Source organism: Hypanus sabinus, chromosome 14, assembly GCF_030144855.1.
Source record: "Hypanus sabinus isolate sHypSab1 chromosome 14, sHypSab1.hap1, whole genome shotgun sequence".
Classification (NCBI taxonomy): domain Eukaryota; kingdom Metazoa; phylum Chordata; class Chondrichthyes; order Myliobatiformes; family Dasyatidae; genus Hypanus; species Hypanus sabinus.
In genome coordinates, this window is record NC_082719.1 from 7,042,524 (window position 1) to 7,066,896 (window position 24,373).

The window sequence follows — 24,373 nt, forward strand, 5'->3', positions numbered from 1 at the left end:
GAGGCCTTACTTGGAATACTGTGTGCAATTTTGATCATTTACCTAGAGAGAAGATGTAAATAAGGTTGGAAGAGTAGAGAAAATTGAAAAGGATCTTGCTGGGGCTGAATGAAAGACTGAATAGGTTAGGGCTTCATTCCGTGGAATGTAGAAGATTGAGAGAGATTTTATAGAAGTATACAAAAGTATGAGGAGTATTGATAGGGAAAAGGCTTTTTCCACTAAGGTTGGGTAGGACTACAGTTAAGGGTGTGGGTGAAAAGTTTCAGGGAACCTCTTCAGAGTGTGGTGAGAGTGTGGAATGAGCTGCCAGCACAAGTGGTGCATGCAAGCTGAATTTCAACATTTAAGAGAACTTTGGATAGGCACATGGATGGTAGGATTATGGAGGGTTTTGGTCCTGGTGCGGATCAATGGGAATAGGCAGTTTAAATGGTTCAGCACAGAGTAGATTGGCTGAAGGGCCTATTTCTAGGCAGTACCTTTCTATGACTTGATTAAAATATCATTGAAAACGCAGTAAAATAATATTTGTAGCTATCTTTTATTTCCCACATCATCCAGAGTCCCACTGCAATGAATGGGGCTGTCATTTCTACGCCAACTCTCCCTGGCCTGAAGCTGAGGGTCTTCCCAGTGAAACAACCACCTATAAGCCAAGAGGAATCTTCAATACAACTGTTAGCTTGTCTGTAGTTGGAAAATAAATGACTTATTGACCTTTCTCACAAGCATGTTAGAGTTAAAACAGACAAAAAACTAGATATGATGGAGTAGCACAGTGGAGCTTAGGAGAGCTTCGGCCTCATTCAATCATGAATGCGCGCGTGTGTGTGTGCGTGCGTGTGTGCGCGCGCGTAGATTGCCTGCTCTCCCTATGACCTCCTCTGGATGCTCCAATTTCCTCCCACCTACCAAAAGGTTGGTAAGACATTTTGGTGCAGAGAATGGATAAATACTGGGATCTGTGGGGAGGGTAGGGGGAGTTGATATGAATAAAATGGACCAGGGTAGGTATCGTTTAAAATGGATGTCTGATGGACAACACAGATTTGGTGGGCTTAAGGGGCTGTCCCTTTCACACCAATGTTGCTCTCACTATTGAAGAGATCTGAAAAGAAATCTGGAAGCAGCCCCAGAAAATTACATTGGATTCGTTCTAAGGTAAGAGGCTTGTTCGATCATGAAGAGCTTGTGAAGGTTAGATCTGCTCTTTAAAGTTCAGGAGAATGAGGGATGATCTTATTGAAATGTATGGGACTCTTGGGAACACAACAGATAGGTGTTAAGATGTTTCCTTTAGTAGGTGAGTCAGGAAAGAGGGGATGTAGTTATAAGAGGCTGTTTATTTAAAACTGATATGTGTAGGAATTTCTTCTTGCAGAGGTTGTTGAATCTCTGGACTTCTCCACCCTAGAGAATTGTGTAAGGTAGATCACAGGAGATATCTAAAGATAGTGGATGCATTTTTGAAAGATCAGTGAACTGAGGACATTGGATAGCTGGAACAGAAGCAGGATTGAGATCTCATGCAGATTAGTCATAAGTATATTGATTCATGAGGAAGGCTTCAGGGGCAAGTGGCCTACTTTCCTGATCCTATATTTACATTCCCATGGACCAGTGGATAGAGAACATGAGGAAGTGAAATGTAGGCAAATTGAAGGAAAAAAATAAAGAAATATCTTGTCTATAATAAATGTCACCTGCTATTTGTGACATTTGCATTTTGTTCCTACATGGGAAAATGCTGTTCCAGGTATAATTCTGGGAGATTTCATTGGACAAGTTGATATAGTCCAGGTAAAAGCTCCTCTAAGAAACAGTAACCACATGATAACTAAAAGAGAGAGAAAAGTGAAATAAATTTGACTAAGAAAAACAACTAAACTTGCTCAGATCAATGGGAATAAAAATCAATGATAAGTAAATTTCCAGAAACAAATGCAAAATGTTCAAATACTAGAAGGGAGTGAGAACTGGGGTGGGAGAAACTCAATTCCACATGAGCTAAAGATAATCCTCTGGGAATTAATAGATGAATTAAATAGTTAAGAGCAAGTGACTAATCCAAGTAATTAATAAAAAAAGCAAATTTCATAGAATATAAAAGAACAGGAAATATAAAAAGATTACTTGGGTGAGGTGGGGGAGAATAGATAGCAGTTAACAAGAAAGGATTTCATAACTGCATAAAAAACACATATTCTCTATATCTTTTCTATCAGTTATACTAAATTAGCTCTGGATGAAGAGCTGAATGAGACATGAACTAGAAATCTATTAGTAACACTGTTTGGATGTTAAAACTTCATTAAATGTATCCATAAACTATTAAAATTACAAAATTAACTGGCATATGTTGCTGCATTTCCCCATTTCTACTTTGCGATTGGTGGGCATTATTGGTCAAATTATTTGCTGCGACCACAACTTGAACACGACTGAGAGGTCATTAATAGACCATTAAACAGACAGGCTCACAAAAGCAGGTATTGGAGTGACCATGACCATTCCAGTGATTATAAAGAGCTGGAGAGTACTCCTGAATTAATTGACCAGGACTTCACAAGGTTGTTGAATCACAACACAAGGGGAAAGAACGTCTCCCATTCAAAGCGGCAATCCTGACATACATAGGATGATGAAGGGTCTCGGTTCAAAGCAACAAATGTTCATTTCCCTCCATAGGTGCTATCTGACCTGCTGAGTTCCTTCAGCATTTTGTATGTTTCAAGGGATGAACACATATTTCTGGGAGTAAGTTTCCAAGGACTTTGAAATATTTGGAGTTGAAAGAAGTGTGCAATGTCCCTGTGTGCTGCCGCAGGCTAAAGGAGAAGCAACTGAAGGCTGTTGGTGAGGAATGTGTCAATGGCCTTATTAAGGTGCCAGGGATCTCCAAACTACAAAGTGCAGTACGGTACGTACTAGCAATGTGGGATGAAATCTCTGACTGCCACAAACAGAAAATGACGGCAACCGAAATCCATGAGTGGCAGAGAGAGAGATCTTTTTCCACAATAGATAAATGGATATGGCAAACGGATTTTGGCTAAAGCAAAGTGCAGCATTCAGTTTAAGCTGTGCGTTGATTTAACTGCTGGCAGGCAGTGTGTCATATCCATATGCCAATACAGAGTTGCGGAGATTGGCTCTTTAAATAATATTCCAGCTCAGACTTCAGTATCACTAAAAGGTGATCTTCTGTAGACGAACAGATGAATTCTTCAGCCTTGAGCGTTTCATGTATTTATTCATTCATTATTTATTCAAAGATTCAAAGCACATTTCTTATCAAAGAATGTATAAATTATACACTTTGAAATGCGTCTGCTCATAGACAGCCACAAAACAAGAAACTTGAATAACCCAATTTTAAAAAAAGACCAAAAAACCACTGTGCAGAGAGAGAGAAACAAAACACACATTGTGCAAGCAAGCCAACAGCATCCCAAACTAGACCAGTCCCAGATCCACTCCCAGTGCATCCAGAATATGCCACGGCCAAGGCTCAAACCCCAGTTTTCCCGCCAGAGGTGCGGAAACACACAGCAGCTGGATCAATTCACAGCCTCAGCACCACGAAGAAAGGGATGAACATTCACGGGACAGCAAGCAAAATCAGGCGATTCTCGATTCCATGCCCAACACACTGGCTTCCAGTCTATCTGGGCCAGCATTAAAATTGCCCGAGCACCAAGTAGTGCCACATTACATGACCCGGGTCCAAGCGCCACGATATGCCTGGGTCCCTGCACCAAGCCGTTATTGATCTCACAAATCAGCCTGGCGCCTGGAGTGATCCAACCTTGCACCTGGATCAGGTGAACAGGCATCACAGCTCTTCTTCACTGACTCCTCTCCGAGTCGCTCACTCCATCTCCCGTAGTGATACGAACTCCGTCTGCGACCCCAGCTCAAACACGTTGCACCTCACAATGCCCCAGCAGGGTTCATCCCCCCGAACCAGCCTCGCCCTGCCTGCCTCCTCACTGTATATTATGATAGTTCACCAGTATTTGCTTCATGATAGCTGTTATCAGTAAATTCTTTAGTCAAATCTCGTCTTATGATTTGCCAGTAAGTTGGCGCACGTCTTCGATAGCACATCTTAAAACTTATTTTGAGATACTGCGTGAGACAGGCCCTTCCAGTCCAACAAGCCACACAACCTCGCAACCCACCTATTTAAACCCCGCTTGTTAGGACGCCTTGGCCAAGTGGTTAAGGCGTTGGTCTAGTGATCTGAAGGTCGCTACTTTGAGGCTCAGCTAAGGCAGCATGTTGTGTCCTTGAGCAAGGCACTTAACTACACATTGATCTGCGACGACACCAGTGCCAAACTGTATCGGCCCTTGCCCTTCCTTTGGACAGCATAGGTGGCGTGGAGAGGGGAGACTTGCAGCTTGGGCAACTGCCGGTCTTCCATACAATCCTTCCCAAGCCTGTACCCTGGAAACTTCCCAAGGCGCAAGTCCGTGGTCTCTCAAGACTAACGGATGCCTATTAAATGTCAGGACAATTGACAATGAACAAATAACTACAAACCAGTACACCTTTGGACTGTGGAAGGAAACTGTAGCACCTGGAGGAAACCAATGCAGTCATGGGGAGAACATACAAACTCCTTACAGATGGTACTCGAGCTGAACCCCAAACTCCAACACCCCAAGCCGTAATACCACTGTGCAAACCACTATGTTATAATGGCACCAAAATCCAACTGTACAAAAATCAACAAAGCCAAACAAAATATTGAACTTAGCCAAGATAGCAGAAAACATATTAGAACCACAGTATCCAGAAGAAGATGAGACCAGCAAACAACATGAGCAAGGGCAACGTCCTTCAAAAAGTTCATAAAACTACCTTCACTTCATTTACTTCTTTTTTCAAATATGGTTCTACTACTGTTGGAGCCTGTGATCTGCTTTCAGACCAATTGAGTGATCTGGCACTTTGCTGTCTCTGAGGGAGATTGGCAAGGTTTCAAGCAAAGTTTGCAGCCTGAAGATAGGGTGCGAGCCCAAGAATGACTCTATTTCTCGCCAATCCTGCCAATTAAAGCATCAAGGAAGATTGAAATCAATGAGGTCAAGAACAGAAGGTGGGTGGGTGTTCAACCTGTGATGTCTCTCTCTCCCTCTGGCTAGATGCTGCTGGAGTCCACAGATCTTAAGCAAGGTTTAATAGATTCAGTTTGTGGACTGGACTCTGCAGTTCATGTTATAATGTGTTTCTAGTTTCTGGATACTCCTCTCTTGTTGCCGTTTTGTGCAATTTTGATCAGGACAGACTAGCAAATAGTGAGATTGATATGTACTGAGCAGAACTGAATGTGCCTGGACTCTTTTGATCTCTTTGCAATTTGATGTTTTGTATTCTATATTTTTCACTCTTTTAATTTCTTGCAGTTTGTACAATTTGTTCTTTACTTGCGCATTGGGGAACATGATGTTTTTCTTTAAACGGGTTTCATGGCCGTCTGTGGGAGGATGAATCTCAGAGTTGTCTACTGCATATAGACTTTGATAATAAATGTACTTTGAATACATTGATAGATTCATGTTCAAAATTCATCAAACTGAACCAAGTACAACGTTCCAGTCATTGAAGACAATTGTTGGAAACTCCAACTTTAAAAGCTTCAAAGGAAATAATGTAAATACTTCAAACTAAAAATTGAAAATAGAAGGGTTAAGAGAGGTGAAATGTATTTCAGAATGCTAGTGGTGGAGTAAATGATGTCCTTTGCACTGAAAAATGTCACATTCGTATTAGAGAATTCTATATACTTAAAAAAATTTGTTGGTGATAACATGGAATCCACTACTTTCTGCAGATCCAGACAAACATGTACACAACTGCTTGAAAAGTACTTCTACATTTTTGTTGAAAATGTTGGACCTTCACTCATGTCTGAAGATTATACACACAAGATGGCAATCAGCGACGTGTATTCAAGTCAAGTCACTTTTTTATTGTCATTTCAGCCATAACTGCTGCTACAGTATAGAGTAAAAATGAAACAATGTTCCTCCAGGACCATGGTGCTACATGAAACAACAACACAAAACTACACTAGACTATGTGAAACAACACAAAACTACACTAGACTACCTGAAACAACACAAAAACTACATTAGACTTCTGACCTACACGGGACTACATAAAGTGCACAAAATTGTCAGCATCTCCATACACCTGAGTGCTCTAGTTGCCCAGAGCTAGAAAGAAAAAGCTGGCAACACCATCCATATTAAGGAATTGTCTCTTGGCACCAAAGACAAGCATCTCTTCCAAAGACAAAACTCTACCTGCTTTACAGGACAATCATTAGCATAATTGCTGGAGGATAATGCAGCAGAAGTGTCCACAATACTTTGGATATTAAAGCATGAGCAGCAAATCAAATATTTTCCAATTAAAGAGAATTTTATATGCAAACACACAAGTCCTTCCAGAGATATTGGCTTACCATGACAACTTCCATTCTTTGTGAAGTCTCCAGGTCCACAGCTGGCAACACAGGCACCATCTTTCAGCTGATGCGATGGATCCCTGCAGCTAATGCAATTATTTCCTGAAGGACCATGACACATCGAGCAGGATTCATGACAAGCTGAGAAAAACAATTAAAAATAATTGTCAAACCTCTGCTGAAATAATAAAACTGTAAATCACGAACTTACAGTTAATAACCACCCATCGATGTCACTGCCCAATTTAACTTCTAACTTTCAGACAAACATTCCTATATTTCCAGAGGTTTTTAATAATTTAAATGAAACCATAGTCAATGCCAATGAATGCATGCATTAAGTGTGTAAAATGACAAATAACTTAAAAGTGCACTGTTCAGGGGAGAGAGTACCACAAAGTGGGTACACGTCAGGCAAGGAGTGAGGTTACTCAAAGCTGTCAAGTTTTTAAAATATATTCCAATATTTAATTAATAGCTTGAAAGTGCTGTTGAAAAGGCTTTCTCCCCAACAGCAGTCACCCAACAGCTTCACACAAAGAGGTTCTTCATTTTAACCAAAAAGTTAATACTGGAGGAAAGCAGTATCGTTTCCTGGGACCTCAGTCCAGCTTATATATTAAAAGTTAATACTGGAGGAAAGCAGTATCGTTTCCTGGGACCTCAGTCCAGCTTATATATTAAAAGTTAATACTGGAGGAAAGCAGTATCGTTTCCTGGGACCTCAGTCCAGCTTATATATTAAAAGTTAATACTGGAGGAAAGCAGTATCGTTTCCTGGGACCTCAGTCCAGCTTATATATTAAAAGTTAATACTGGAGGAAAGCAGTATCGTTTCCTGGGACCTCAGTCCAGCTTATATATTAAAAGTTAATACTGGAGGAAAGCAGTATCGTTTCCTGGGACCTCAGTCCAGCTTATATATTAAAAGTTAATACTGGAGGAAAGCAGTATCGTTTCCTGGGACCTCAGTCCAGCTTATATATTAAAAGTTAATACTGGAGGAAAGCAGTATCGTTTCCTGGGACCTCAGTCCAGCTTATATATTAAAAGTTAATACTGGAGGAAAGCAGTATCGTTTCCTGGGACCTCAGTCCAGCTTATATATTAAAAGTTAATACTGGAGGAAAGCAGTATCGTTTCCTGGGACCTCAGTCCAGCTTATATATTAAAAGTTAATACTGGAGGAAAGCAGTATCGTTTCCTGGGACCTCAGTCCAGCTTATATATTAAAAGTTAATACTGGAGGAAAGCAGTATCGTTTCCTGGGACCTCAGTCCAGCTTATATATTATGATGCACCTCCTTGGATTGGCATCCAGAGCTACTCATCATCAAGATGTGGGGACACTGATGCAAAGAAGTGCACCCATCTACAAGGGTTTGAAAGGCTTTGAAGCAAACATTGCTTCAGTATTGTCCTAATAGTTATCTGCTCAATATAATGATCACAACAAATCTGTGTGACGGACTCTCACTCGCTGCTCCCAATGGAAGGTATCTGTATGTGATGGTCTGTCACTCGCTGTCCCTGAAGGAAGGCCTCTGCGTTCGAGTGATCTCTCTCTCCCCCCCTCGATGCTGTCGGAGGATGGTACTAGATTCTGCAATTTACGGATCAGACTGAGGACTGCAGCTCCAATTGGACTTTCAGTTTTATGGGTTTTTTTATATTCCGTGTTTTCAACCTTTTTTTGCTGTTTGGCGCTGTTTCCTCGTTTTATTTTTCGTGTGGGGGGCAGGGGTGTGTTTGCAAGATTTGTTTTTTTTGGGGGGGGGGGATGGTTGATGTTTTTCTTTGAACGACTTCCATTGTTTTCTTTGTTTCGTGGCTATCCGAAGACAATCTGCAGAGCTGCACATTACATGCAATGGTGCTGACAATGTCAAGGTTTGTCTTCGTTAAACAGGCAGCAACATTCAGCATATTACAAACGTGCATTTAAACACAGAGGTTGCTGTCAATATATCCCACAAGATGCATTGCTATAATTTTCACTGATATAGAAATGGAAGTCACTGAACTGTGAGAACTTAGGCTATTTACAAACCATTCTTCCTGTAATATGCCTGAAAATGCAATACCTAGCTGAATGATGTGTAACTAATAGGGCACCAAGCCTCAATGACTGGAAATAACTTCACTCACGATAAAACTGCAATTTTGCAAATGTGAACTAGTATCCCTCAAATAAATATTTCTTGTTTTATTTCTTTGTTAATTTCTTTAAAAATAAAATTTATATTATCCTAATCTTGTGTTTATGCACTGACCTGTATTGTAGGGTCCATGTATCTGGTCTCTATCTGCATTGTATTCTATGTTGCATATTTATTATGGTAGCTGCTCACGAGTTGGAGAGGGTAAAAGCGAAGGGAATAAGTTACATCTTCATGCTTTGTTTGAGGCAAGTTGCAGCTGGGGGCAAACAGATATCATTTCTTTTGTTGAATGCTCAATTACACTTAACTTATACTTGGGTATGCTTAAGATTCATCACTTAAAGATTTTGTGTTTGCTGATTGCTAATAAAGGTTCGAATACATCTGACTTTTAGAACAATTATTATTGGAGTTGAGGGTGCGTCACACTAGTATAATAAATCGGTGGGGGTCGCCACCTGCGCCAATATGTTTTGGTTAGAATTGGTAGCTACATGTAATGTATTTTGCACTCACCTGAGAATTGCACTTAAAATAGTTTTTATTTAATTTCCTGGTTAGCAGCTTGAAAAAATTATTTTCAATATAATTGGTTCCTAGGCCTGTTTAGTGACATCACTGCAGTCAGATATGAAGAATCTAGAGCTTTATGCCTGACAACAAATAATATTGTGAAAGGTGGTGACAGAAGAAAATTAACTGTAGATGCTGAAATTTGAAACAAAACAATACTGGAAACACTCAGTAAGCTAGGCAGCATCTGTGGAATGAGATTTCAGATAAAAGAACTTCATCAACATCACCAGGGAGAGAAAGCACATCATTATGGAGTGGCAGAATGTTTCCAACATTTTCTGTTCTTACTATAAATCTACACTAAAGGAATTGCTAGATTGCTGCAGCAACTTTCTTCAAAGTCAGTGATGAGAATAATTTCTTTCCCTGGGGAGAAAATCATGGTCAATTTATTTGGGCATCAAAGAATATACTTAATTACGTATTCATTAATTTTAGATTTACTTGCAAAAAACATAGAGTTGACACTTGTAATTTTCCAATTATAAAAAAAATGATAAATCAAAATAAGACAGGGAACTCAACAGTTTCAATTAAAGTTTAAGACTGCAAAAAAAATCCTAGCATCCTTTTTAATTTCTAGTACTTACACTGAGTAACAACTTATTGAGTATTCAGGTAGCTACCGCGTTGTTGCACTACTTGCAAACATTTTGATGTTGTCCTATGTTGTTGTTCCTCTGAACATGGCTATCAATACACTTTCCTTTCTCAACCTCATCACATTCTTATTTTCCCCACACCCTGACCAAACCAGACACCTACATACAAGGGGTAATTTACAGCATCCAATTAACCTACGACTTTGGAATCTAGGAGGAAACCAGGGAACCGAGAGGAGAAAACACACAGTTAAAAAGAGAACATGCAAACTCCATGTAGACAGAATCTGAGGTCAGAATTGGAGCCAGGTCTCCAGCACCATGAAGCAAAGCTATCGAGTACTTGGTCATAAAATGCTCAGCCCAGTAATGACACAGAGCCATTTAAATTAACAAGTTCCCAAAGTCAAGGAACACACACAAAATGCTGGAGGAGCTCAGCAGGTCAGGTAGCATCTATTTAAAAAAGTAAGCAGTTGACGTTTAAGGCCAAGACCCTTCATCAGGACTCAAAGTCAGACTCTTCTAAGGTATTATAACTCAATTTGGGATGGTAGACTATTTGCCTCATTACTCCCAGGTTATAAAGGCAATTAATCCTTTTCTGGTCACAGTCAGTGATCTCTGTTGCTCTGGTCAAGAGGTTTTTGCCTTCCGCTCTGACATATTTATATTTAGTGACTGGATGCCCTTCACTGTCTGGGGTCAGATAGCGCATATGGACATTTGGGACCAACTGTTCTTATAGAAATACATTGCTTTGCTGTTACTTTTGAAACAGTAGCCGGTAAGGCATGAAATATGGAAATTATTTTCCAAATGGCATGAGAACCAGAATCAATCCACAGTACATTCATCTAAATTACTTGATGTAAAATACTACATTAGAGTAACTGATTTTGCATGACTCTCACTAAAATTGAAGATATGATAAGGAATGGCAGAGAATGATTTATGGCAAAGCCACAGTCTGCAAATTTTTTTATGAGGTCTGTAGAATCTTCAGTGCCACACTCAAAGTACTTAATCACCAGCTTCTTATCGTCAATACGATGCATAATTCACAGCACACAATCTTATTATTTAGTGCAGGTGAATAAATTCTTTGCATGCACCATGATTCCGTAAACAGGCAACTGAAACTGCAAAACATCCCATCGAATATACGGGGTAAGAGAATAGTTGTTTGTATGCATTCGATTCAACCAATTCCCACCAAAGCAAATATCCATTTTATATACATATATATATATATCTGTCCCCAGCCTTACCACAATCAATGCTGCTGAAGTACAGAGACCAAAAACAAGGACCACCTGAAAGGAACAGTTAGTTTGGATAAACTGGATGAAATGGAGAAATCTGGGGCTCCACCTGGAGTGACAATTCAGAGTAGCGGTGAAAGAAGTGAAATGTTTCTGTGTAGATTGTTAGGGTGCAGGCATTCAGAGTAGATTGAGGGTGTGGTGCTGCACTGTCAGGGTCGAATGACTCTTATCACCTTCCAGCTAGCCTTTTTCCTCCTGCTGCCTTTTTAATTCAGGCATCTCCCCCCCACCGCCCCCAGACCTGATGAAGGGTCTCAGTTCGAAACACCGAGTGTCTTCCATAGGTACTGTCTGACCTGCTGAGTTCCTCCATTAATCTGAATCTCCAGCATTGGCAGACTTCTCATGTTTGTGATTTAGTAACTGAGCTCGGTTATCAGAGGTGAAGAGAGCAATATTATGCAACTTATAAATACCAAAAAATGTGGCTTCTTTATGCTGCTGACTAAATCTTGGCTTGGTTCCATTTAAAATTATTCATCAAAAAACATTTTGTTGCAGACTGCCCAGAAGATAGTAGCTCTCCAACACTTAATTTTTCATCTATTGTACTGTGCAAGAATTAACTGGCTCCACTGCAAAGAAAAATCCATTGCAATTTTCTGTTAAGCTTTTCAGGGCTTTAAAAATGGTAACTTCTTGGATATTTCAACAGATTTCCAATGATACGTATATTCATGTGAGTGAATAGGAGGCACTCAACAGTAACTACAAGATCTCAGTAACTGAAGAATAACTGGAAATTGAGTAACAAATGTGACAAGGTCAGAATAGGCCTTAGAAAATGTGCTTGTTATATTATTGCTTATGTTGTTTATATGATAATTCATTGGTCAAGGAAACAATAAGCATATAACATTTATCGGAAAAATCAAACACAAGATACTCAGTAAGGAGTTTGACTAAGCTTTGGATCTTCTGGCTTAATAACGTTGGGATCATTTTTAGTTCGTTTTGCTCTAGTAAGCACCGGTTTTTAATTCCCTCACGTGATATGAACATTTATTATCTATTCAATTGACCCTGAGTCAAAAGGTTTTCAAGGCCATTTCTGATGTAAGTTAATAGTTAATCACATTGTAATGCACATTTGAGACAAGACTGGTTAAATATAGTACATTTTCTTCCTTGAAGGATAATACTAAATGCATTCTTATAACAAACTAAGTGTTTCATGGCAATATTATTGATACCATCTTTTCTTTTAAAACTCCAGTTTACTTACTTAACTGAACGTAACTTCCCTGATTAGGAATTTTCTAAGTTGTTCAAATACATGGATTACTAATCTAGTTACATCTCTAGCAGCATAAAACTGGATTTGAAATACAAGTAGAAACTACTGAAAATACTCAGCAGGTTAGGCAGCGTCTGTGGAAAGAAACGGCATTAAGGTCAATGACTTTACATTAGAATCTTATATACACACAAAATGGTAACTGTTTCTCTTATGTCTGACCTGCAGAGTATTTCTAACGTTTTCTGTTCTTGTTTCAGATCACCAGTATCTTTACAAAGCAGAATTGTTGATGAAGAACTCCATGGGTTTCTCCAGTACTTTAATCCTGATAATTATTTAAAACCCAGGCAAATATATTTACCTTGAACTGCAAGACAGTTTAAGGAAATCTATCTAAATGGAAGAGCAGGTTTTGCAAAAGTATAGCAAGACTGAATTATGGAAGAATTATGGATTATTAAAATAAATAAAAATCAAAAATTTATAGAAGAGTAATATAATATAAATTGACAATCACTCCCTACAGTGACATGGGTGTAAACTTGGTAAAGTCTTTTGTCATTTAAAGATAAATCGTGTGGTCAATTATGAGTTACACAGGCTTGTACTTTGAATATTACTTTAAGAGTGCCTGAGTGAGGTGGGACTATGATGTCAGTCACATGCTGTAGCAGCCTGATGTGGACTTAAACAGAGAGAGAGAGACTAGAAGCTGTTGATACTTCAGTTTTGTTGCTGTCATCGTAAGACTGGGAGTTCCATACTCGCCCTTGCCCAAAACGTTGGGTTGATTATCGGCACCCAGTGAACAACAGATGTGTGACTGTCACTTCGTATAATCCATGTGTGTGGATTTGTTGGAATATGCTGTGGTACCACTTTTGTTGGCCCTTTTCCTGGGTTCTGGGTGTTATGGTAACCACTTGAAGACGATATTCCTGTGACTGTCACTTGGTGATATGTCAAGTGGATTTTGGAATGACCAGATCTTTGGCGATGGTTATTTCATTTACCCAGCCAGGAACCTGTGACCCTTCATAATTACCTTCTCTCTACATTATATCCTGGATTACAAATCTCTCCCCTCACTCACTTGTTTTGTGGATTACTGAACTTTTCTACTTTACCACTTTAAGACTGAGTAGTGGTTTTAACATTAAAACGTGACTCAGTGAAATCTCTTGCTGCTGGTTCGTTTCTAAAATGTTACAGTTCATAACAAAATTGGGGGCTTGTCCAGGATCTGAACAAAGAAGCTTATTGATTGATTGATTATCAATCTCATTGGCTACTTTGATTTACTTGTGTGTGGAAATCAGCAGCAATAGATATTGATGCATTTCTGGAATCACCAACCTCTGAGGCATTAGAGAAGGCCAAAGAGGATGACTTGTTGCTAAAAATTTAAAACTTAATGAGGTAAAATGGTCTATGAAAAAGGTACAGATTCAGAGGATAATAGCTGACCACTACATAGACAAGGAGGAATCTGAGGGGGAGGCATTAGAGAGGTTTCCTGAAAGTAAACTTGAGACCCAGTTACAACTGGAACAAATGAAGTTAGAGAGATTTAAATTAGAAGCTGAGGAAAAAGAAAAACAGAGGCAGTTTAAGGCTCAGAAGCTGCCGAGATAGAAAAACAAAGGCAGTTTGAGATACAGATAGAGAGGTTAAAGCCTGAGGGGCAAACTTCTGGCTCTAGGGAGCTGGTTGTACCACTTGTTACCATCCAGGAAGTTAAACTAGTCCCTCCATTTGATGAGGCTGAGGTTGATTAATACTTCCAACATTTTGAGAAAGTGGCTCAGAACCTAAAGTGGTCAGAAGAAAGCTGGCCTCTCTTGTTATAGAGTGTAATTAAGGGCAAGGCTCAATAGGCTTATTCTGCCCTGTCAACTGAAGATGCAGCTAATTATGAGACAGGGAAGCTGGCTGTGCTTAAAGCCTATGAACTGGCAAAGGTTTAGAAATTTGAAGAAATCTGTGAACCAGACTTATGTGGAATTTGCTTATGAGAAGTCTGTGTGTGTTTTGAAAGATGGAGCACACCTAAAAATGTGGATAGTAATTTTGAGAAACTGAAAGAGTTGGTTTTAATTGAAGAAATTAAAAGCTGCGTCCCTAATGACATAAAGACATATTTAGATGAGAAGGATGCTGCCACTTTGCAGGGGTCTGCTAAGTTAGCAGATGAGTTTGCCTTAACCCACAAATTTAAGTTTACCCCAAGCAAGATCTTCCAAAAGAGTAGCATAGTCAGGGTAAACCAGAAATTAAATCTGGATCTAGTGACAAAGGCAAGGATGAAGGGAAGCAAGTAAAGGAGAAACATTCTGGTCTTAATTGTCACTGCTGTAGGAAATCTGGTCATGTTATGGCCAATTATTTCCTCTTAAAGAAGAAGAAAGAAAAAGAGGCAGTCCCAGACGCCCGTGTTTAAAACATTGCAAGTCTCAGAAACCCACAGGGGTCCAAACATTCTGATGAAGCTCTGTCAAAGGCTAAGATGTCTGAACGAGTTAGGGAAGAATTCGATCATTTTATGTCAGATGGGTTTGTGTCAGTGAATGAAGAGACAACCCCAGTACCAGTGAAAATTCTTGGAGATATTGGGGCTTCTCAGTCACTTATATTAGACAGTATTCTTATGTTTAATGATGAGACTGCCACTGGTGAGGCAAACCTTATCAAAGGTACTGGAGGTGATGTTGTTTCTGTACCTCTGCACAAGGTAGTTTTGAAGTCAGGGTTAGTTACAGGACCAGTTAAAATAGGACTATGACCCAGTTTACTGGTGGAAGGTGTTTCGCTGTTGTTAGGAAATGATCTAGCAGCTGGTAAAGTTGTTCCTGCAGTGCAGCTGACAGCTAAGCCAATCACTGATAATGTAAAGATGGATTCTGACTTTTAACCCTCCTGCACAGTAACTCGAAGTATGGCTAAGAAGTTAGCCAGTGCAGATAGTTCTGTGCATTATGGTTCTTTTATCTATGATAGCCAAAATCGGGATTCAGGTTTTGATGACGTGTAAGGGACTTTTCTGCCTTCATTGTTTCACCAGGATCCAAATATAAAATCTGACGAGAAAGATTTATCTCTATCTAGGAAGAAGTTTATAGCAGAACAGAGCAGAGACCCTAAGACTGAAGCTTTAAAAGAAAAAGCTCTCTCCGATGATGAAACTATGAAAGTGTCAGTTGGGTATTATTTCAAAGATGGAGTGTTAATGAGGAAGTGGAGACCACCTGACATTCCTGCAAGTGAGGAATGGGCAATTGTTCATCAGGTTGTAGTTCCTAAAGTTTATAGGAATGAAATTTTAACTTTGGCCCATAGTAAGTCCTTGGGTGGCCATCTAGGTGTGAATAAAACAGTGAACAAAGTTTTGAAACAATTCTTCGGGCCCAGTTTGAAGAAAGATGTTGCAGCATTTTGCAGGACTTGTCATACTTGTCAGGTTGTGGGCAAACCTAATCAGGACACCCCAGTGGTGAACCCTTTTCTGAAGTTATTGTGGATTGTGTTGACCCATTGCCAAAAATAAAGCCAGCCATCAGTATTTGCTAACCATCATGTGTACAGCATCCAGACTTCCCAAGGCAGTATCTCTCAGAAATATGAAAGCCAAAACTGTGTCAAAAGCTCTCATAACTTTTTTCACTTTATTTGGTTGGCCTAAAGAAATTTAGTCTGATCAAGGAAGTAAATTTATTTCAGGAGTATTCCACCAGATAGTTTAGGAACTGGGAGTTAAACAAATTATGTCGTCTGCGTACCATCCAGAATCACAAGGGGCCTTGGAAAGATTCCATTCTACCCTTAAAACCATGATTAAGACATTCTGCATTGAAAACGAGAAGGATTGGGATGAGGGAGTTCATTTGCTTTTATTCGTAGTGAAAGAATCAGTACAGGGATCCCTGGACAATGCTAAACGAGGCCAAAATCTATACACAATTGTTTGAATGTAGGCGATACAAGTTTCTTCTGTACATCCCTTGGCCCACACAATGAGAAAAAAGCTAGCCTAACCAATCATATTCCATTCCAGGAATTAACAAAAAAGAGCAAAGTAAATGGTGAAAGAGGAGCAAAAGGTTAGTTAGCTTACCCTTATTTATATATTCATATGTTTTATTATTTTTAGTAGTAAACTGCAGCATAAAAAATTGGAGCTTGTCCCAGGTACCCAGAATCTGCTAATTTTAGACATTTTTACTGATTCCGTGGTAATTCCACGGACTTTCTGCCAATGTAACGGTGAGTAAACAGACATTCCTCATGTTTCACACAAAACATTGGACCTAACTAAATTACATGGAAAGATGAACGGGATTTTTCGAAGAATTAATTGTCCAAACTATTAAAAACATACCTGTACACAGCAAATGATCCTGAGTATGCCCTTCCCCACAAGAAGTCACACACTGGCCATTCTTCAGCAGCAAGGAGTCCTTACACAGAGTGCACTCAAATTCACTTTGACATGTGGCACACGACTTGTCACACACTGCATTGGAGAAAGATAAATCACAGTTAAGACCATATGAATCGTCTTATAAATAAGACACAGTAGAAAACAAAGAACTACTGTTATTGGACAAGAATCTGACACCACCACTATATCTTGTGTATAGGAGCCATGCATCTGTTTCTATCTGCATTGTGTTTTGTGTTGCACATTTATTATGTTTATTATGCTAGCTCGTCACATGGGTGGGGGCATGGTAAAAACAAAGGGTTTAGTTACATATTCAGAGTTTGTTCCAGTAGTTTAGAGCTGGGGACCACTGGGTATCATAATTACATTTGAAATTGCATAATTCTACTTAATGTCATTTAAGTCCATTTAATTATGCTTAATATCACTAATTTTAGTTTCGTAAGTTACATCGCTTCAAGACCATGTTTTTGCTAGTTGCTAATAAAGGATCGAATACATTTCTTTGATTTTTTTTGAACATTATTATTGGATTGATCAGAGGGTGTGTCATACAAGAATTCGCCATGCCTGGTCTCTAGCAGTGGCATTGGTTTGTTCAAGTAGCTGCTACATTTTGTTTCCGCTAAAGATGCACCATCTCCGCCGAAGCAGCAGTATGTTCAGAGTTGACTCCTTTGTTACTCTTGTGAGCTGCTCATGCTGCATGGATGCACCATTTGCGAGCCAAAAAAAAATCACACATCTAGTCCAAATGCCATTGGCAACCCCAGGCTTTTTTCAATGTTTCTGTCACCTGGCTCAAAAGTTGCTTTGCCTTCAGTCCATTGCAGTTCTCAAGTGAATTACTGAAAAGAGCTGGTAAGGACTGGGTTGTCTGTGTGTATTTTCAGAAGACAATAGATCAAGTTGGTGAAGTTAAAAATCATTCGATTTAATAAGCTAAAGCACTGTGGATTGAAAATTGGTTAAATTCAGTACAGGGGAAGTGTATTGTCATGCATATTGGTAGAAGCAATAAAAAAACAATATTTTATAAATGGGGAGCAATTCGGTTACATGTCTCTTTCCATCAACAGTGTTTCATGTGCTCAATAGATGGGAGGGATTTACCTGTGATGTACTGGGCTGAATTCACTATCTGTTGTAGGATTTTCCATTCAACAGCTTTGATGTTTCCCTACCAGGCTGTGATGCAGCTAGTATGGATACACCAATGTCGTTGAACAGAAATTCCTACAAATGATAGTGAATTCAGCCCAGTGCATTAAAGCCCTCCCAACCATTGAACACATCTACATGAAAAACTGTCATAGAAAAGCAGCATCTATCACCAGAGATCACCACCACCCAGACCATGGTCTTTTCTTGCTGCAGCCATCAGGTAGAAGGTACAAGAGCCTCAGGACTTGCATCACCAGGTACAAGAATAGTTAATACCCCTCAACCGTCAGGCTCTTGAACAAAGGAATAACTACACTCACGTGCCCATCCATTGAGACGTTCTCAAAACCAACAATCTCATTCTAACGACTCCTTATCTTGCTATTTCATGTTCTCATTATTTATTACTATTTACTTATATTTGCATTTGAACAGTTTGTTTCCTTCTGCACTTTGGTAGATCTTTCGTTGATCCTGTTTTAGTTACTGTTCTATAGACTTGCAGAGTATGCCCATGGGAAAATGAACCTCAGGGTTGTATATGGTGATATATATGTACTTTGAACTTTGAGATTGATTTGGTAGTAATGAAGCCAAATGCAATCTTAGAATTCATTTCAAGAGGGCAAGAATATAAAAGCAAAGATGCAGTGCTGGGGCTTTACTAGGCGCTGGGCAGACCACATTTGGAATATTGTGAGTAGTTTTGGGCTCCTTATCTAAGAAAGGATGTGTTGCATTGAAGAGGGTCCAGAGGAGGTTCACTGGAATGAAGAGTGTTCGATAGCTCTGGTCCTTTACTCGCTCAAGTTCTCGTTGAAATCTATGGAATATTGAAAGGCCTAGATAAAAGTGGATGTTGAGAAGATGTTTCCAATTTTGGAGGAGTCTAGAACAGAGTGCACAGCCTCAGAATAGAAGGATGTCCCTTTAGAACAGAGATGGGGAGGACTTTCTTTACCAGTGTGTAGTTATTCGGTGGAATTCATTGCAACTGATGGCAGTGGAGGACACGCCATTGGGTAGATTTATAGTGGAGGATAACAGGTTCTTGATTAGTAAGGGTTTTAAAGGTTACGGGAAAAAAGGCAGCAGAAGGGGGATGAGAGGGATGATAAATCAGCCATGATCCAATTGCAAATCAGATTTGATGGGCTGAATAGCCTGATTTTGCTCCAACATCTTATTTGTGTTCCTCACAGGCTCACACAATGCCTATGCCTCTTACATATACACTGTAGATCTGGTTCAAAAGAAACAAAATTCTGAAATGAAAAAGTAATATAAATAATAAAACCACACTGGTGGGTATGAATAAGTAAATGGAAAGAGGAGACAGCAGACAGGTTAAGCATAATATAGTGAAGACTGAACACTACACACATCAGCTCTCTTCGGTGATTCCTCTGAGAACTTAGTGGAAGTGAATTTCAATCAAAATCAATGAAGGCAAAAACCAGTAAAGCTGCTGTTAGAAAGTTGCAGCTGGTGGGGGGGGAGGTAAAAGGCAAGAAGAATGAGAAGAAATGAGAGCAAAGATGTGGCCTGATTTTGAATGAGATGTAGAAACAGAGTGCTAAGGTTGGGAAGTATGAGTGATGGTAGGTAGCAGTAACACAACATAGAACAGTACAGCACAGTGCAGTGCAGCCCATGATATTGTGCCAACCTTTTAACCTACTCAAAGATCAATGCAACCCTGCCCACCTGCATAACACTCCATACTTCTTTCATCCATGTAGCTATCTAAGAATCTTTTAAATATCTCTGATATATCTGTATCTACCCCACTTTCCATACACCCATCACTCTCTGTACAAAAAGCCCAGCTCAAACATCTCCCCTATACTTTCCTACAATCAACTTAAAATTGAGGAACTTATACCTCCTCGGTTTAGCTGTGGATAAAGTCTCTGGGTGTGCACTCTAATTATGGCCCTTATCATCTTATACAGTACACTTCTATCAAGTTATCTCTCATCCTTCTTCACTTCAGAGAGAATAACTTCATCTCGATCAATCTGTCCTCTCAAGCCATGTTCTCTAATGCAGGTAAATCTCTTCTGCATCTTCTGTAAAGCTTCCACATCCTGAGGCAACCAGAACTAAACACAATATTCCAAGTGTGGTCTAGCTAGGGCTTTATAAAGATGCAACATAACTTCACAGCTCTTGAACTCAGTCCCCCAACTAATGAAGGCCAACACTCTATGCACATTCTTAACCACCTAATCAATTTTCATGGCAACTTTGAGGGACCTATGGATGTAGACTCCAAGGTCCTTCTGTTCCTCCATAGTGCTAAAAATCCTTCCCATATTCTCTGCCTTTAAGTTCAACCTTTCAAAGTATATCACTTCACATTTTCCCATCTGCCACTTCTCAGTTCATCTCTGCACCATATCAATGTCCCATTGTAATCTCCATCAATGTTCCACACTATCCACAAAACCACCAATCTGTGTGTCATCTGCAAATTTACTAACACACCCCTACTCCAAGTCATTTCAAAGTTCAGAGTAAATTTATTGTCAAAGTACATATATGTCACCATATACAATACAGTCTTGTGGGCATTCACTGTACATACAAGAAACACCAGAGAATCAATGAAAGACTGCATCCAAAAGAACAAACAACCAATATGTAAAAGTCAACAAACTACACAAATAGAAAAAAAGAAAGTAAAATAATAACAACAAATAAATAGGCAATGGATATTGAGAACATAAGATGAAGAATCCTTGAAAGTGAATCTATACGTTCTAGGGAGAGTTCTGTGACGGGTGAATGAGATTGAGTGAAGTTGTCCCCTCAGGTTCAAGAGCCTGATGGTTGAGAGGTAATATGTGTTCCTGAACCTAGTGGTGTGGACTTGAGGCTTTTATACCTCCCTCCTGGTGGCAGCAATAAGAAGAGAACATGACCTGGGTGGTGGTTACCCTGATGATGAATGCTGCTTTCTTACGACTGCTCTGTGCAGGTGTGTTCAGTGGTGGAGAGCGCTATACCTGTGATGGACTCGGACTTGTAGGATTTTCCATTCTAGGGCTTTGGTTTTTCCACACCAGGCCATGATGTATCCAATCAATATACTCTCCACCACACATCTACAGAAATTTGCTAGAGTTTTAGATGACATGCCAAATCTTCGTAAATTCCTAAGGAAGTAGAGGTGTTGCTGTGCTTTCTTCATGATGGTGTTTGACCCAGGACAGATGTTCTGAAATAATAACACTGAAGAATTTGAGGATGTTGACCCTCACCACATCTGACCCACTGATGAGAAATGGCTCCTGAAGCTCCAATTTCCTCCTCCTGAAGTCAACAGTCATTGGTCTTGCTGACATTGAGTGAGAAGTCGTTGTGGCACCACCCAGCCAGATTTTCAGTATGTTGATTCATCACCACCTTCGATATGTTGATTCATCACCACCTTTGATTCAGCCAATGAAAGTGGTGTTGTCTGCAAACTTAAATATGACATTGGAGCTGTGACTTGCCTCACAGTCAAAAGTGTAAAGCAAGTAAAGCCTTGGCTAAGCACACAGTCTTGTGGTGCACCTATGCTGATGGAGATGTGGAGGAAATGGTGTTGCCAACAGGAAATGACTGAGAAAATCAAGGATCCAGCTATACAAGCAGGTATTGAAGTTTATTGATTAGTTTTGAGAGGATGATGATATTGAATGCTGAGCTGTAGTCACTGAAGAGCATCCTGATGTAGAGTATGCACCTTTACTGTCCAGATGTTCTGGGGTTGAGCGAAGACTCAATGGAATGGCATCTTCGGTTGACATGTTGTTGTGGTAGGCAAACTGGAGCGAATCCAAATCACTTTCATCTACTGTGACGAAGTGCGTTGAGAGCCTGCTGATGCAAAGTCAATTATAATAATCAAAAAGAGCAGGAGACTGCAGAACAGATCCCTGCGGATCACCACTAGTCACTGAACTCCAGGCAGATTACGCTCCATCTACTACCACGTTCTGCCTTCTATGAGGAAGCTAGCTCTGAATGCATGCAGCCTAATTTCTGTGGATCCCATGTATCCTGACTTTCTGAACGAGTTACGATGGGGAACCTTGTCGAATGCCATACCCAAATCTATACATACTGTATCCACTACTCTGGCTTTATTGATATGCTTTGTCAATGGTAAGCAATGGTGTCAGGAGGGTTTTGATATATGCACAGATATTTCAAAAGAAATAGAGCCTGTTGAGAACACTATTAAAAAAGTTTCTTGAATTTTGGCTTTATGAACATACAATTAAAAAAAGGCAAGGAAGCTATATATATAAGCGATTCTGTAGATGTTGGAAATCTGGAGCATCACACACAAAATGGTGGAGGAACTCAGCAAATCAGGCAGTATCTATAGAGGAGAATAAACAGTTACATTTTGGGCTAAGACCCTTCATCAGGAAGTTACATACCGAAAGTCTGGAGAACACCAATTAGATTTCCATGAGATACTCAGATCAGGCTGGCTTCTAAGCACTCCAAAAATTAAAAAAGAAATTGACCAGAAAAGCACCAAGGATGAGGGGTGTCAGATCACAGAGAAAACTGAGAATTTGGGGTTGTTTTTGAAGGGAAGATGAGGGCGAGATTTGGAAGAAATGTTTAAAATTAATATTAGTCTTCTTCATTGTTAGTTCAACAAATGTACAAAAAAAATGCAATTAGCCATTCTTTTTGTCAACCCACCGTGTTAAAGCTTTAAATAACCATTAGAAGCATACGAACTAAAACTGAACAAGTCTAGGCTGAATTATCCATCAAGTCTATTATTTACTCACCTTAATACTAGTGCAAATAAGAAAGAAAGTCTCAGGTTTTGCTTTTGTAACTTACTAGATGGAAATTCCACAAAGATTACTTCACATTTGCAGTGACTGAGGATGGACTCTCTCTGATATCGATATTGATTTATTTATAGGTCTCATATGTTTTATACCTATCTCCCTTGCTAAATAACTAAATATGAAATCCAGCAATCTTCATAGATAATGATGTTCACTCCTTTAATAAATTCAAACATTTAGTTAGACAGTGTCCCAACCAGTGTCAGTATTTGCTCTGTAGAATAGATAATCCTAATCAAAATTATCAGCCATATTCTCATATCCTTTCAAATTTTCATTCCTTCTTTTAGATGCATAGCTTTTGCCCCAGTGACTAACCTGAAAATTGACTTCACACTTCAGGTGTTGGTTAAGAACTTTTCTATTCTTCCCTGAGCTGAACCTCTTCGATTTTATCTGTAGCTGCTGCCCTCATTCTCAGAAGCACTAATCTATCATCTGTCTTGAGAACAACATAAGAATTAAGAGAAAGTGTAGTTCACATGGCTCAGTACGTCTGCTCCATTATTCATAAATCATGGCTAATATGTTCTGAGCTTAGTTCCAGATCACTGTTTTCCTTTAATTCCCTTACAGATCAGCAATGTTCCACCTTGGCCTTGAAAGCATACAAGAAACTGCATCTACAGCTCAATGGAATAGAGACTTCCAAAGATTTACATCTATCTAAGAAAACAACTTCACTTATTCACTTACTGCAACACAAAATGAGGCTTTTCAGCCGATCGGGTGCATGCCTGTACCCAATACAGCATTCATATCATAGCCATTCCCCTCTACTTTGCTTGTAAACTGATCCTTCTCATATACCCATAAACTCACCTTTGACCTTTTTTACTACTAGGGTTATATACTATTAGGATTATTTACAATATCCAATAAGTTCACCTGAATGTGTTTGACATGTTGGAGGAAATTGGAGCATGAGACCCAGCCACCAGAGGAAATATGCAAACTTTACACACTATTCTGCCGATCAGGATCGAACCAGATCAGCTGTCTTATTTCCTCCTTAGCTCTACTTTGAATGAGCAACCCCTAATTCTGAAGCTCTTTCCAGATTTAGCCCCTGTATTTTGTCGGTTCAAAACAAAATACATTTTTTAAGTCTTCCTTCGCATTTAAATTTCCTTGTGCTCTTTTCAATGGTTTCAAGTGCTATCCCTGACATTCTGTAAAGCTGAACCTGCTGCTCTTCCTCGGCATTACTTACTTTCAGTCAGGGTTACGTTCTACATACTGAAATATATTACTTGTAGAATTCCCACTCCACTTTTAAGGACAATATTCTTTTATGGCAGCATCTATAAATATGAACAAAGCTATAGTCAAATCAAAGATATGCAGTGAAAAGATGCACCACCACAACAGAACACAATTGGGACTCCAAACCACTTCTGATCACTTTAAAAAAACAATTCCTGGTTTGGTTTTAATCCAATTTGCTATATAACCTCATTCAATACCAGTTTACCCTGTATAATATTTCTCTAAGTAATACCCCA

The 24,373-nt window shown here is 39.4% G+C and overlaps 1 protein-coding gene across 3 annotated transcripts in view; it reads right to left on the reverse strand.

Annotated features, from left to right (window-relative positions):
- The window catches only part of fras1 (Fraser extracellular matrix complex subunit 1), a 518,960-nt gene that overhangs the window by 258,412 nt on the left and 236,175 nt on the right, over nucleotides 1-24,373 (reverse strand). For all 3 annotated transcript variants that reach the window (XM_059988734.1, XM_059988733.1, XM_059988732.1), the window contains 2 exons: nucleotides 16,768-16,902; nucleotides 6,482-6,625 (listed from right to left, as the gene is read on the reverse strand). In XM_059988734.1, coding sequence (XP_059844717.1) covers nucleotides 6,482-6,625; nucleotides 16,768-16,902 — 279 coding nt within the window. The remainder of the gene's footprint in view (nucleotides 1-6,481; nucleotides 6,626-16,767; nucleotides 16,903-24,373) is intronic.